This window comes from Photinus pyralis, unplaced genomic scaffold (genome assembly GCF_008802855.1).
Source record: "Photinus pyralis isolate 1611_PpyrPB1 unplaced genomic scaffold, Ppyr1.3 Ppyr1.4_LG7, whole genome shotgun sequence".
Classification (NCBI taxonomy): domain Eukaryota; kingdom Metazoa; phylum Arthropoda; class Insecta; order Coleoptera; family Lampyridae; genus Photinus; species Photinus pyralis.
The window spans coordinates 24398362-24414783 of record NW_022170738.1 but is presented as its reverse complement, the minus strand read 5'-3'; the positions used below and the strand labels follow the sequence as shown (position 1 = coordinate 24414783).

Here is a 16422-nt window from a genome sequence, read left to right as displayed (position 1 = left end):
AAATAAACGACAATATGCAATATATCAGATTTCGAGTTAAAACGGTGGCATTGATTTATCAATTTTCTACTGATCTCTCGATTTTTATGTATGGGGCGGATTTGAACCCTATGAACCACCCCCTTACCTACGTGCTGGACCATTGAGTAATTAATCCTTCACTCAACACTTAAACCGACACAACCAAAATGAATATATAATAGCGCATTTTTGAAAAAAATATCTACGCTATTATATTCGTTATGGCTAGCTGGCCGGCTGCCCGGATGAGATCTCAGCAACTACAATAGCTAGAGACTTCCAATTTTCACTAAAAGCGTGTGAGATCGATAATTGAAGATAGCGCTACCCAGTATAAAAACTTAATTAAGTATTTACTTTGTGATTTGTTTTACAAAATAAAGACCGTACCCTCAATTGAAATTAAATAAAATTAATATTTAACGCAGCTAAAATTACTCGTGAGATCGATAATTTTAAACTTCGCTAATAAAATATTGACTTGTATTACCAAAAATATCTTTTTTTAAACGTCATTTAAATTAAATTTAATGTTTTCTATACTTGCTGCTCCAAAATTATTGCTATGAACACCTGCCCTTATTGATAAAAGTGAATTTAGTGCATTATGCTATGCAGACCAGAAACGTCAAGCTGTCAGCTTTATATCATGATTATTAAAACAAGTTAAAAAGTAATCGTAAACGATTTACAAAAAGCGCATTTCCACTTGCATTCATTTCCCATTTGTAAGATGCAACTTCTATAAAATCGTAAAAATCCGGCCACAAATATGAAAGACAGCGTTGCACATGTGCAATCCATTTTTGACGTGCTACTTCAACTTCAGTTTATAAGAAGAATTTCATTTCAATGCTTTTCTAAATAAAAAAGTTGGAACTGCGCATGCGCATACCTAAATTTTGAAACTAACGTTAGATTTTCATTTATTCCAAGTGCCTGTATCAAATTTCATTTAAATACTTTTATAAATAAAGAAGTTTGCAATTCGGTTTATAAATGGTCGAGATGCGAAAAGGGCACTGTGAATTTTGAGTCGATTCGACTCAACTTTTTGGCATTGCGGTTTATATGGCTGAAGCTATGCCCGTATTGAATTTCATGCAATTCAGTTCATAACTAACGGAGATGTCAAAGCGATCGGACATTTCTAAACAAAGTTATCGTTCACACGGACAGATAGAGGGACAGGCAGACAAATGAACAGACCAACAGACAGACGATAAAATTATGGAACATGTAAAAAATGGTTTTTTGGATTTTTTTACAATAACTTTTTCAGCAATAAATAGCGGAATAGCAGAAAATATCCTTCCTCGACACCATAACGAAACAAATAGCGAAAAAAGTAGAATAATAGCTCTTAAGATAAAGATCTAGTAGCGTCTCAAAGAACGAGCGGACAGACGGACGTAGGGGCAGTTTTAGTTTTTGTACAAATGCGCTAAAAAGGCCTTTTACTTTCTTCAGAAACAAAACTTGGGAATTAAGGTTCACGGCTCCTCTTCCTTACGCTACTGTCCCCCACACCGGGGCCGGGACACTTCGCCGAATGCTCACAACGCCGACACGATTTTTAGATGGTCCATTATCGCCGACTAGGGACACTACGCCGACCGTGCCCACATCGTCGACAATCCATCACATCTGTCGGCGATGTGGGCACGGTCGGCGTTATGTCCATCGGCGAAGTGGGCATTTTCGGCGTTGTGCCCCTTGCACATTTGTCGACGATGTGGACACGGTAGGCGTAGTGTTCGTCGGCCATATGGACCAGCAAAATATCGTATCGGCGTTGTGGGCATTCGGCGAAGTGTTCTAGACCCCCCCCCGACATTTCTGCAAGCAACGGCCACTAGTACAGACCTGCTGCTATGACGCCCACTTTGATCAATAAGAATGAAACTACGTATCGTTAATGTGGACTAAAGAATAACACATAAAGGAATTATACTGCCCAAAATGTGCAGTGGAAATTTTAGTTGAAACCCCTTGTATGTACGTATAGCACATTTAGAAACTTGGAACTTTTTTGTTCATTATATAAAAGGGTTCATAGCATCCAAAACTTTATCGATATACAGCAAAATGTGTGCAACATGAAACATTTGGGACCAGACTGTTTTTATTACGTTAATTTCTGTAGATGAAAATTACTTATAATTATTCTCGATGTTTTACCTCTGAATTTATTTAAAAAAAGACACGTTATAATGTCACCCTTTTGAGTCTGCTTGCAACAACGGCTGAAAAGATTAAGAAAAAATTCAGTTTATACATTTTATTTAATAAAAAACTTAGCTTTTCTTTGTGAACATTTTTTTACTTGTAAGCTTATTGCTATTAATCTTACTTTTAACTGTAGACACCTGACCTTTCATTCCCAATTTGTTTCGGTTCTTCATTTTCAATTTACCTTCTTTACTTTTAACTGCTTTAACTTTTTTCTCTGCTTGAACTTCCTCAACTTTTGTTTTCGATGGCGATTTATTTGCTTGTTTTTTTGGATGCTTCAGATCCGTCTTAGCTTCTTTACTCAATTTTGTACTAGTTGGTGGTTTCTTAAGGTCGTTTGTTTTTGATTGATCAGCTTTCTTTAATTTCACCTTTTTACTTTTGGCGTCACCACCATCTTTTTTGATCACCTTCTTGATACCTTCCTTTTTTGTGCCAAGTTGATCGACTTTCATTACTTTACTCTTTTTACTTTTCTCGGTTACGTCCCCTCCGTGTTTTCGTTTTTTACCCTTGGATGGACTTACATTCATTTTTTCTTCTATGTCTTCAATTGAAACTTCCTGCACTTCCTCGACAGCTTCCTCAACTGTAGGTGGTTTAGGTATTACATTTGAAAATTTCTTTAGCTTCGCAACAAAGAAACCATCCATATTGTGCGTGTGTGGATAAAACCGTCGAGTGAATTTCATATTTGGATGAAACCTGTGCTGTCTGTACGTTGTGAAACCTTCTGTGCCAAATTCGAGACCCGTTTGAACTAAACAGACGTTTCTACGTTTCAACGCATAGTCTATAACAGCCTCATTTTCTTCAACTAAAACTGAGCAAGTAGAGTAGACTATGTAGCCCCCTGTTGATGATTTTGAGTTAACCGAATCAATAGCAGCAAGTAGAAGTTCTCGCTGCAGAGTGCTACAGCGTTGAATGTCCTGCTGATCCTTATTAGTTTTCACGCTCGGATCCTTTGCGATGACCCCAGTCCCAGTGCAAGGTGCATCGAGTAATACACGATCAAATCCCGTAGTGGTTTGAGTAAACTTCCTGCCATCTAGTGTGGAGATGATGGAATTAATAACACCCATCCGATGAAAATTACCAACAACCGCAGTAATTCTGTTTTTATTTACGTCATTAGCAACAAGAACTCCTGTGTTTTTCATAATGGCGGCAATATGTGAAGCCTTACCGCCAGGTGCCGAGCACATATCTAAAATTCGTTCATTCTCTTGGGGCGCCAATGCCATAACCGGCAAGAAACTGGATGCTCCTTGAATTATGTATTGACCTGCTAAATACTCGGGAGTCGCACCCATTGGAACTTGGGAAGAGTACACAACTAAACCCACCTTACTCCACTGACCGACTGGATCGAGATTCACGCCGCGATTTATAAGTGCCTGAGCCAAATCACGCCGTCGTATTTTCAAGGTATTTGTACGAATTGTTAGTGGCCTCTCCACTTCGCTTGCCTCCAAAAATTCGACAAGCTCAGAAAGCGAAAACAACTCCATGAATTTCTCCATTAAAAATAAATTATAGCTATAATAATTACATAAATCCTTCTGCAGTAACTCCATATAGTCCCCCCGTGAATGTTCGCCGTCTCGTAGCTTATTAAAATCGGCCAAAACAACAATAACATCGCGGACCCGTTGTTGAATGTCTTGTAAAGTCATCTGCTCGTTTTCCACATCGTTCGGAAATTGGAATACCTCCTGGCCTGCAATGTTAAGCTTCAGCTCTTCATCTGCCAGTTTCTGTTCACGTTTCTGTTTCGCTCTCAATTTCTTTGTCTCCTTTTCAATAGGTAACAAATCATCTTCCTCATCCTCTTCCAGCTTAATCGAATCAGAATCAGATTCGTCTTCGTCTTTTATAGAATCAGAATCAAATTCGTCGTCATCCTCATCTGAGAGGTCATTCAATGATGTTACCTTTGCGTCCTCCTCGCTCTCTTGATCTTCATCCTCTTCGTCAGAATCGTCCTCTTCGCTATCAAACATTGCAGTTTTTACTTGCTTTGGCTTCAGCCACTGTTTATTATGATCAGAAAACCCTTTCATGTCAACCTTAGGCTCCTCTTCCTCGTCGCTCTCCTGCGGATAGTGAACGAAGTTCTTCGGCCTTTTAAGTGGTTTACTTGTGGAGCCGTTCGGAATGCTTACCTGTTTAATTGTCGTACTTTTGACATTCTGAGACAATTCCTTTGTAACCACATTCTCCTTCTTTATCTTCTTTATCTCCTTAATTTTTTCTTTACGTGCGGCTCGTTTTTGTATACGTTTAAGGGCCCTCTGCTTCTGACGATGCGAAGGTTTCTTTTCGGGCTCATCTACGATAGCGGAAAATGTGATTTTAAAGAACGGGGGTACTAAACCTACCTAGTGCTGCTTTTGGAAATTTCGGGTCTTTTTGTTTTTTTGCCTTTCGTCCTGGTCCTTTCTTAGTTTTTTCTTCGGTAAACTTTGCCTTCCGCCCCATTTTTTTTTATTTGCCTGATACGTGCGTACACGTATCGATGAAAACTAATAAATATCAAATTAAATCTGAAAACGTGATATTTGTGTTTGAGGTTAGGTTATGAAGACATGCTGACAGCTGTGCCTACGCTACCATAACCGTTGTGAAGATATCAACGTGACTATTACACCGCCAAAGTCTCAATTATATCCACAAGGTGCAACAAGCCAAAATGGACATAAAAATTTGCTTTGTTTGTACATCAATAATTCATTACCCAAATTTTAATTTTAACAATTTTCTGCACCCTCTAAATCCTTTAAAATAGTTAATGAAAGGTGGTTTGAGGCGTAAGGTAATAATATCGTGATGTATTCGTATTCTTTGAAATCAAACGGGATTTTTTTTATTTAGGGTGTAAATTATAGACAATTTAATTTGTTGCAAATTCCTGGCGGAATCTTCGTGCCTTGTCTCGATAGATAAATAAGCGATCAAATAAATTATAGACGTAAATGCGAAAGGAGATACAAAATGCCTTTGTGTATGGGTTGTTTTTTCTAAAGTTAGCAATCGCGCAGACCTCCCATCTTCCAGCCTCTCCTTTCGCGTCTCAATTTCTCGGGTTTTAAGAAATTTTTTTTCTTTCTAATGTGATGGTTTGGTCCGTCTGTTTGTCTGTTCCTCGTCTAACTCGAGAACGAAATAGATAGGTGCGTCAAACCTTCGCCAATCGATTTCTACCAGTTTAAAAATCGCTGCTATTGAATATGAATCGGATTAAGTCTTGTTTCCGAATGCGACCTGAATGGAAAAAAATTCCCGTCCTGAAAATCGTGTGCGATTCTTCGTATCTTGTTTCAACACGCCACGATTGGCTGCTCCCGCACCTTCCTCCATTACCGATCCGTCTGTGTAAATTCTTAGAACGCCTTCCTGAATTTTCCACACTTTGACTCGATCCACTGGATGTCAATGTTCGTGTGGCGCAGCCTTCCATTCGATGTCTCTCCCCGGATGACCGATCTCTTCCAAGACGTTTCTTTTTATACTTTCGTATTTCGCCACCTCGTTCGCCACCTCCTATTTAATAACAAAACAAGCGGTATTGCAGCACTCAGCACCAGTAACGCCTCCGCATTTGTGATAGTTATAAATTCAATCATTTTATCGAGATCTAAAGGTAATACTATCCGCGATTTACATTACCCTTGGTGGCAGCACTAGTACTGTCTTAATGGCTGGTTGTTTAGCAACAAATAATACGCCGACAGGCACAATACGTTTATTAGTAACTGAAATAATTGTCGGCTGAAGACGCTTCATAATTTCTAAATCGCGAATTATCTTTGCTACATCACTTAAAAGATCATTTTAAACGGAAGATACTGTATGTATATGTTTAGTATACGTCCTTTTCATTGCTTCTAATTGACAACGTTGCATTGATCCTCTGGTCTTGACGGTTAAACAACTGACAAGTGACAAGTTCAAAATTTAGGTTATGTTATTACTTTCTATTCCTATTCAGTGCTTTATTAATCGGATTATTGTCAATGTGATTATCTAACTGCTTTTAATTCATTAAAATACGTCTCCTAATTTATAATTGTGTACTACATAATAATTCATATTTAAACAATATAAAAATCACTGAAAAAGAGAAAAAAAGTACGTCAGCTGATCACTTATTTACACTTTAAGATCACATCACAAACAGCGCTGTTGGCCATCTGTCAACAAGCAAATTACAATTTAGCTTTGTCAAAATTGCTAATTTATGTGTTCTAAACAAATTAGCCTTTTCCGTTTCATATAATTTTGTAGTTTTTTCGTTAGAAGATGAACGCCAGGTCGTGAATCATTAATAATTCACCGGTAAGGACGATGCCAATTAATTACTTTTAAAATGGAGGTTGAAATGCTCATTCTTTATTTTAGCTTTGACCTGGCGATGGCAGGAGATTCTTATGAAGTTTCAATAAAAGCTCTTAGTACTAAAACAATCGCCTTATTGTCGACACTTCTCAATCCGCCCAAGATTATTCTCACCGAGGACGGATTGCCACGGTTCATACTGCTCTAGTACCTTACAATTTTATGATAGAAATTCTTGTTGCAGCGATTGGAATGGGTTAGCGGAATTAGTTGGAATTAGCGGGGAATGCATACCAAGTTTGCAGAATGCTAAGGATCATACTAAAAAACTGTTAAGTGTGTGGCACGAGAAGGATCAAAAGTCCAGTACCATTTGCAACCTTTTGACTCATTTAGAGAAATTGGATCGGTTCGATGTTGTAGAGGACGTACAATATTTTATTGGTAAACATTTTATTTTATTATAGTGACATTAAATTGGCAGTTATTTCGGTTCTTATCATGTTTAATTGGGATTCCATAAACTTTATCTCATCATAAATTGCGTAATTGTTTACTGGGCGATTCTTAGTAAATTAGAAAATATCAATTTCTTGGATTTTGCATTATAAAATTTCATTTTGCAAAAGCCAATAATGCCCCATTCCTTTGCAAGTGTCTGTGTCTCACTTTGATCAATCAGCTCCTTGTTCATCTCACATTTATGTTCATTCGCAAGGCCAAGTATTTCTATAATTATAGACAAAACAGCAACACAATAATTGCGCTCAAGGTTATTTTTTGACCACTACTGGGACTACAATGGCCTTGCCAAAGAAAATTTCAGCTTTTGAAAAACGCAAATCTTACATTTTTCATTCATTTATTGCAGAAATAATCACATGAGGAGGAGAATAAAAATAAGTATGTCAGCAGAAAAAATTTGAAATGCGTTGCTTTTGATTGATATGTGGGATGACTTGTTCGAAAAATTGCAATTTCATTTGTTTTTTTTCTTTTCTTACTTGCAGTCTAATTTGGTGAAATAGACTTACCTACACAGATTAAATATCTGTGTCCTGTGCTTTGTAATTCCCAGATCCAAATCCAATTTGATGCAATGTAATTTGATGTTTTTTTACCTCGTATAGCTCAATCTTTAAAAAAATGGCAGCTTCCATCACTTGTGACAATTGTGTACCACGGCCTTGTTGAAATACCTAGGTGAATGTGAAGTGAAATTTGCATAATCTATTCTAATTTTGTGAAATACAAAAAATCCTTGTACCAGAAGTGATCGAATAGATCGTAATGTCACATATATAATTTATATTTGACACATTTTTCCTATCTCGCCAAATAAAAGAGATATTGAGGCGACCCTCTTATCTCAAACGCATTGTATAAAGTTGACTAAATAGGGAGATGAATTTGCCTAATGTTCCGCCCAGATTAAAGACATTACTAATGGACTTCTGCAGCGTCAACTTTTCTTATGTCAAAGTGTGTCTTTGTCGAATAATGCGCGGGATAATGGTTTAATTACTTGGAGATAAAAGTTCGTGAACTACGACACGGTCGAAACACCTAAGTAACATCCACATAAAATAATATTTATTTCTTGGGAATACGATTGCACGATTGTAAAAAGAGTTAATTTGCCGTCCATCAACTTTACTAAAGAGAACCACACGTGCCGCTAACAGGAAACAATGTAACGACCCGTACTGTGTTTATTTTGCTTCTTCGATATTTGGTCGAGTACTTCGTGTATAGCTCATGCAAAATTTATACCGGCTCGTTTGAAATTTTAGTCTTTTATTAATACAAAACCACCTCTGAATGTGTTGAGACCAGCAGTTCACTTTATTAACACGTTTATTTAAAATTATATTATTTAATACAGGTTTCATGCGAACGCCCCAAGATTAGTTCAAACTTTTTATACTTGAAATACTTTCCGCCCGCTTTCGATCTCTTCTTTCACTAAAGTGTAAGTACTTTTTAACCCGAAAAAGGAAACCAACGAAACGCCTGCTCTGAACGTGCTAACTACGTCAGCATACTCCAGTGGCGGCTTGTCAGTGGCGGCTTGTCCGATGAGGCAAACCTATAGTTTTATAATTTGGCACGTTACGATTATTTAATTGTAACGCCACCATAAATTTAAATCGAAGAACAAATTAAAATTAAAATTGCCCACGAATTTACTTTGCAATTGGCTGCGCGTCGCAGTATCAAAGCGCGAGGCAAATGTGCATCTGCCTCTACAGTTCCATATAATGAAACACTAGAACAACGTAAACTTTCCACGATACGTTTTTAAGTGCTGTATGTTAAACAAGGAACCATTTGAGGCTAGCCTCTGTCCGTTTAGCAGCTCAAGTGTAAAAGAGACGGAAAAGATTCGATGCATCTCCGGAAGACTGTCGTCGGGCGTTCTCGATTGAGGAGCTGCGAATTCTAAACTGGGAGAACGACGTATGCCGATTGTGTATGATCGAATGAAAATATTGCATTACAAACATTCATATTAAAATTGGCGGTAGTGGAAGCGTCCCGTTCCTGATTTAAGTAAATCGTTAATTAACGTAAGCAAGCAGCTGTTGGAAATAAAATAAAGCTCTTATTAAGACCTGGTATGAAAAAGTGATTGGCTCACACGTGACATTTATGGTTTAAATAACGCGGTTAAAATAGTCGCTAATTGTCAAATAAATTTAAGGGCAGGATTGGAAACCGCCTGTAAAATTAAGTACCATGCCCAACTGACAAAGAAAATTTCTTACAATGCTCATCAGAAAATGCGCCCATGCATGCAGTATACCTACAATGTACGTACTGTGTCGTGTATCAAATACGAGTAGGTAACAAGGTACCTTCTTTTACTTTCAATGTCTACTGTATAGGTACACCCATTAAAATATAGGAAAAAGCATTAATTTTTTTTAACTTTTGGGGTAAGAAATTGCCAAATTGTAGCTAAACTGATTTTTTCGGAGACCCCCCCCCCTTACCATACCCCCTCACCAGCTACGTAACTCATGAGCCGCCATGCTGAGAGACTGGTGGTAAGTCTTTGAATAGGTTTTACTGTATGCCCTTTCGGGTTTTGCAAATAATTTTTCAAAATTCCTACCACAAAAGGGCACACCTCTAAATAGGGATGCGAAAAAATGTTGATTTCGACGAAATTTGGTATCTGGTGGTTTTTGAATATAAAAATTACGAATCTGAAATTAGTTTTTGAAAATTCGAAAAAAATAATTGCACTGCAATTCTTGGCCGGACAACGAAAATGGACAAAATTCCACGAAGTTTGTTGTGTAGGCACATACGGAACAAAATTGTTGAACAGTTTTTTTCAAACAAAAGTTATACTCATTTGAAAATTGGTCTTTCGGGTCAGAAAATGTTCTCCAACAGTGGTATAACAAGTACAGTAAACGTCAATATTACATGTTCTGCTAAGGGTGTCTACCTACATTTATGGAACGCCGTTTTACTTTTTATTACGAAAGTTTACAATGTAACATTATAAACAACAGTTAATTTTATTTCCCGATTTATTATGTTTGTTGTTTTTATGTGAAACATTAGGTAAATATGTTTGTTTAAAAAACTTCACTTAATTGAAATGATGTATGAATTATATAGCAATGTGTATAACGAAAGTTTAACAATACAAATCAACAAACGAATACATAAACGAACAGTAATATAACTAACTAGAACTAATTCAACAAACATAAAAATTTATTCATATTAAATGTGGGATTAAAATTATGAACAATCATTTTAATTCAACAATCATATTAATTCGTGCTGTTAAAATCGGAAAGCATTATTTAAAATGATTGTTGAATTAAAATGTTACATGAATTAAAATGTTTGTTGATAATTTTAATTCGTATCTGTGATTGTGCGGAAGTTTCAGGAACTATCCTTTAGTGTATCTGGGTACGTGTATACTAGCGCCTAATTAAAATTATCAACAAACATTTTAATTCATGTGACATTTTAATTCAACAATCATTTTAAAAGATTCTTTTACTACGTCTAACAATAAAAATTTATTTGTTTGTTGAATTAAAGTGATTGTTGAAAATATTCGGCTTCAACTTTCAAATCGTCGAATTTATATGACTGATGAATTAAAATGTTTGTTGATAATTTTAATTCCACATTTAAAATGAATGAATTTTTATGTTTGTTGGACAAAATCGTTTTATTAATCGAAGTATTTCTTGCAATTCAATTTAATTGTTTGTATTATTAATTGTTTGTTGAAATACAGTTTCATATACACTCATTCAATATAACAATATAATTCATTTCACATTTTTATTAAGTAACATTTTTTAAACAATCATATTTAATACGTAAGACAATAACAATAAACGTAAAAAGTAGAGGCATACGATTGACTGTTATTTAAAATGGCACATTGTAAAATTTTGGAATAAAATTGTACAAATATTTTCAGAGAACATTTTAATTCAACAATCATATGAATTCATGCTGTTAAAATCGGCCAGAATTATTTAAAGTGATTGTTGAATTAAAATGTGACATTAATTAAAATGATTGTTGATAATTTTAATTCGTATCTCTGATTGTGCGGAAGTTTCAGGAACTACAGTTTAGTCTATTTGACTACGTGTATACCAGCGCCTAATTAAAATTATCAACAAACATTTTAATTCATGTATCATCTTTATTAATCAACATTTTTTTAATCAATCTCTTAATACGTAAGATAAAAACAACAAACGAAAAATTTAGAGACATAAGATTGACTGTTATTTAAAATGATACATGATAAAATGTTGGTATAAATACTAAAACGGCGTTCCATATACATTTCACAAAAATTTGTCAAATAAAAAATGATAATTTTATCACAGCGAGCAACTTCGACATCAATGAGGAAACAGTCACAGAATAAGAATAAGTAGGCCATATTCTGTGGAAACAGACGAAAAAATTCAAGGCACAGTCCTTTTTCAAAAGCGAGATAGTACATCGGCAGAAGAAATCCAAATTCCTCGTTTACCTATTACTAGATACCAAATACTGACTTTAACAACCTAAGTACATGCTGATAATCCTAAGTAAGTTCCGGTATCTACCATTCAATATAGGTATGTTATTATTATTATTATTTATTTACAACTGTACAGTTTTTACTTAATTACATTAACAGTATACATGTCACCAACATAACTAATATTTACATTAGTATTGTTTATTTGTTACTCAGTTGTAAACGTTGATTAACAAGACAAAACGCAAACGGGTAAACGTCATGTTTAAACGCTACTGACTTGTAAAACTGACAGCAGACTTGTAAAACTGGCAGCAGACCTGTAAAAATTTTACAAGTTAGTAATCTAGTAATTTCATTGGCCAGAATTAATGCGAAGTCTCTGTTACATGGATCACATGATATTTTAGACATTTTTTCAAGATCAATTTAAGAACTAATTATTTACGTTTACAAATGAGTAACAAATAAAATATTGTACATTATACGCCAGGTAATAGTTTTTACTGGCTCTAGGAGATGACAGGCTCGCCTAACGGCTCGCCAGTCAACTTCTCCTATCGCCAGTAAAAACTCACTTACCTGGCTAATAATGTAAAATACTATAAATCTCCATACACAACTTTACACAATACTTCTCCTTCACACCATATACTCTCAAAACGGTCTAAATTTTTGCAACCCAGGAACCAACCGTACTCGCTTCTTAGCCTGCTTGTTACACTATCAACAAAATGGGTCTCATGATCAGTTGCGGATCTTCCTCGCATCACGTTTGTCGCTGTCCTATATGCCGTTTTTGAATTCTCCACCAACGAGCTACAATACCATCCTAACCATCGTCTAGTGAAATCAAAAAACAAGCCTGAATCTTTGGGACAAAATAATAATAATAATATAATAATAATAATAATTTATTGCCATAAGTTTTACATTTTGTAAACATTAGCATTGTCAGAGTAGGAGAGAAAAAATAAAGATTATACGAAATGGGCGTTGTATAGGGTTAATCGTGTTAAATAGAGTTTCAACCGAGGTTTCAACTCATATTTAAAACGATGCGTTGGTGTTATTTTTTTAAGTGGCAGTGGTAGCATATTATATGCTTTAATGGCGGAATAATAAGGTCCTTTCTCAAATGATGCAGTTCTATGTAGAGGAATTTATTCTCAAATCTTTGTTGGTACGAGTCAGCATTGCGTCATATGTTTCAGCGTTAGTAGTAAACAAAGAGGGATTTTTTTACAAACATTACTAGGGAGTATACATATAATGCAGGAACAGTCATTATGCCCAATGCAGTAAAATGTGCCGGCCCGTGTGGCGCAGTTCAGTTAACGCTGGACTGTGGTGCTAAGGGGTCCCTGGTTCGAATCCGGGTTCGGGAATGGATATTTGTAAATGTATAGTGGGTTGGGTTGGTAGAGCAGCCTTGGCTGAAACCCCGCCCACTCAAAAATAAAGGCAAAATAAAAAAAAAATAAAAAAAATAAAAAAATCATACCGTTGTCACTGCTGATCTTGCAATATACAGCACAGCACAAGAGATACCTATTGTGGAGTAACCCCCAAAATGTACAGGGAAAGGTACCTATTTGTACTTATATATTTCACCAAAGAACTGAGATACATGAGTTAATGAATTGTTTGAGATTTTACAATGCAACTCGGCGGAATGCATTTGTAAACGGCCTAAATGGCTAGTTTTGGTATTCGGAGAAAAATGTCTTAGTAAAGTAGAACCTCTTACGCATCGCTCCTTGTTGCGCGAACGCTGCTGGCAATCCTTCCCTCTCCGTCTCACTCGCGACTCCCGACTCGGCGAGGTTGGTAGGTTTTTACTTAAATGACCGTAACTTTTTTATTATGAAAAATTCACGGTAATGTTATAGAAAATAAAATAATAACAATGCTTTGGAGCATCGAATGAGCTATTAATATTGACAATCGATATCGTGAAATAAAAAGTTATTATAGTTCAAAGTGCGCGCTTTTCATCTGCTACACGAATTTTGAAAGTTGACGGTCATTTTTCTAAAAACTGTGCATAACAAGGTAGGTAAATTGAATGCTTTAGATTCTGCTATAAATGTACTTTCATTTTACAAAAGGAATTATTGATGTATATCGCTTAGTTGCTGAGAAAATAAATACTTTCGGTGGTCTAGTCGCGCGCGCGCGAAAATGAGTAAAGTTCAACTTTAGCGGCCTATAACTTTTGTCAGGACCACGGGAAAATGTCGTAAAGCGAGATTCTGAAGGTTCAAACATTTCTGAACAAAATGGCGTGGGTCCCAATTCTTTCTACTCCGAAAAAATTTTTTGAACGATTTCGCAGGTCTCTCCGCTGCACTAGTAATGGCAGGTATCTTCTTTCTTAAGTTTCGATACAAAATTGAAATTGTCGGTATCCCTCTTTGTCTGCTTATTTGACTTAACCAACAAGGCTACTTGTTTATCACTATCATTACTTGAAGGCTGTCTTATATTTCGTTCGAAAATAATAATCTGCATGGTTAATTCGTCGAATGTTTTAACCTCATCTTTCGTTAACAGCATCCAACTCGATTTAAAATTCTCAAACCTACTAGGTAAAATATGTAAAATTTTACATACCAATAGTAGATCTGGGAGTGGATTTTCATTAATAATAATAATAATATATATTTATTCTGTAAATTGCAAAAACACAATTATAGAAACGTCAAAATAATACATCACAATATAACATTTTTGAATAACATATACACACAATAGACTAGCGAGAACAGATACAATTGTAAATATAAAATACTATACTGCACTCATAGAGCCCATTCCTGAAGTCAGGCGTCACAAAATTCCATGAACTCTTGCACAGTATAGAATGCATTTTGTTGGAGAATTGATTTTAGCTTTTCTTTAAATTGTTTGGTGGCACAGATTGTAAGGTCTTTCGGTAGTAGATTGTACAGTTTCGTGGCCATATGGAACGGAGATCTTGTATAGTATGTGTGGTGATGCCGGTGGCTTAGGATCTTTTGTTTGCCTCTAGTATTATGTTGATGCACATTATTTAATTTGATAAAGTTATCATAATGCGAATGCACGTATGTTAATAATTTCAAAATGTAAATACATGCATTTTGTACTTTTTAAAGGTATCTCTGCATGTCTGCATGTGCCCTAGATTAAATATAAGCCTTATTATGCGCTTCTGTGAAACGAATATTCTTTGCATTTCCGGGCTAGCACCCCAGCACATGATATTGAAATTTAAGTGCGAATACACCCCTGCATAGTACACTTCAATTACGCTATTTTGATCGATTTGATGTTTAATACGAGTTATCAAGTAGAATGCTTTATTTAACTTTGTTCGGATGTGCTCGATGTGAGTATGCCAGGATAGTTCGTTGTCAATTTTACATCCCAAGTAGGTAGCAGTTTGCGAACATTGAATGGTCGTATTTTCTATGAGTATATTGCAGCAGCCTTTTTTTATACGGGACATATTAATAATGGTAGTTTTATCTATGTTCGCTTTTAGGTTATTCTTAGAACACCAGCTTAAGAATTGTTTTATAACCTGATTGAGTTTTGCGATCACTGAGTCCACATCCTCAGCACTCACAACCACAGCTGTATCATCGGCGTACATATAAGTGGTTCCACTTAGTAAGTGTAGCGGTAGATCGTTTACATAAATCATAAATAGCATGGGTCCAAGGTTACTACCCTGAGGGGTTCCCATGTTCAGGACGTATTCGGCAGAAGTCGTGTTCTGATACTTCACCGCGTATTTTCGGTTATGTAGTAACGATAAAAGGAATTCGTGTGTTTCGTTTCGTATTCCCACACTCTCAAGCTTCTTTGAAAGAATATTTATGTCTATGCTGTCGAGAGCTTTTTTGATGTCAAATAATGCAACATAACATTGTTTATTTAAATCAATTTCGTTATAAATATGTTGCACTAGGTGGGTGGTGCATCCTCACGACAGTTGACTAAATCCTGGGAGAGGCGGCGACGCCAGGCATATGTCAAAGTTTCAAGTTTCAAGTTTCAAATATGTTGCACTAGGTGGGTGGTAGCATCTTCTGTAGACATTCGTGGACGGAAACCAAATTGTCTTTGGGAAAGAATTTGAAACTTTTCAAAGAACTTCATTAGGCGCTCGTATATGCATTTTTCAAACACTTTTGAAAATGAGCTTAATAAGCAGATCGGTCTGTAGTTGCTGATCTCAGTTACCTCTCCCTTTTTATGGACTGGTATTACTCGGGCTGTTTTTAGCTTGTCAGGAAATACGCCTTGAGTTATGCAATAATTTATAATGTTTGATAGTTGTGGAGCAATGGTGTCCGAACAGCTTTTGAGAAGAGCGTTAGGAATCTCATCATATCCGGGAGATTTTTGTCCTTTTAATGAATTTATTATATTGTAAATTTCATTGGGAGATGATGGCTTAAAATAGAAGGATTCTTTAAGGTTGGTTTTTATAGTACTTTGGTTGCTAAGAACAGGAGTATCATTATGGGGAACTACGCTTTGGAAAAAGATGGCGAAATCTTCAGAATCGATGTGCTGGCTTTGGATTTGTTTCTTTTTGGACCGAGTTGAACCAATAAGATCCCATAAGGTCTTCGCTTTATTTTCAGCCTTACTTATCGTTTTTGACATATACAGCTTTTTTTCTGAATTGATGTCTTTAGCTATTGATTTATACATCCTTTTTAAACGTTGTTTTAATTCGTCATTACTCATTCTTAACCTTTAACCCGCTATTGAGCTCGTTCCATAGACTCTTGAGCTTGGCT

General features: G+C 35.9%; 1 protein-coding gene and 1 long non-coding RNA gene across 2 annotated transcripts; one reads left to right on the top strand and one right to left on the bottom strand.

The window, feature by feature from the left end:
• Positions 1-2287: 2287 nt before the first annotated feature.
• Positions 2288-4871, bottom strand: LOC116176609 (25S rRNA (cytosine-C(5))-methyltransferase nop2-like). Its single transcript, XM_031495253.1, has 2 exons — positions 4641-4871; positions 2288-4591 (listed from the first exon to the last, which is right to left on the bottom strand). The coding sequence occupies exons 1-2, from the start codon at positions 4738-4740 to the stop codon at positions 2319-2321; spliced, it is 2373 nt and encodes a 790-aa protein (XP_031351113.1). The 5' UTR covers positions 4741-4871; the 3' UTR covers positions 2288-2318.
• Positions 4872-6175: 1304 nt separating this feature from the next.
• On the top strand, positions 6176-7692 carry LOC116176979. The gene is made up of 3 exons (XR_004146575.1): positions 6176-6597; positions 6661-6789; positions 6842-7692. It is a non-coding gene; the product is annotated as an uncharacterized LOC116176979 (long non-coding RNA).
• Positions 7693-16422: the final 8730 nt, after the last annotated feature.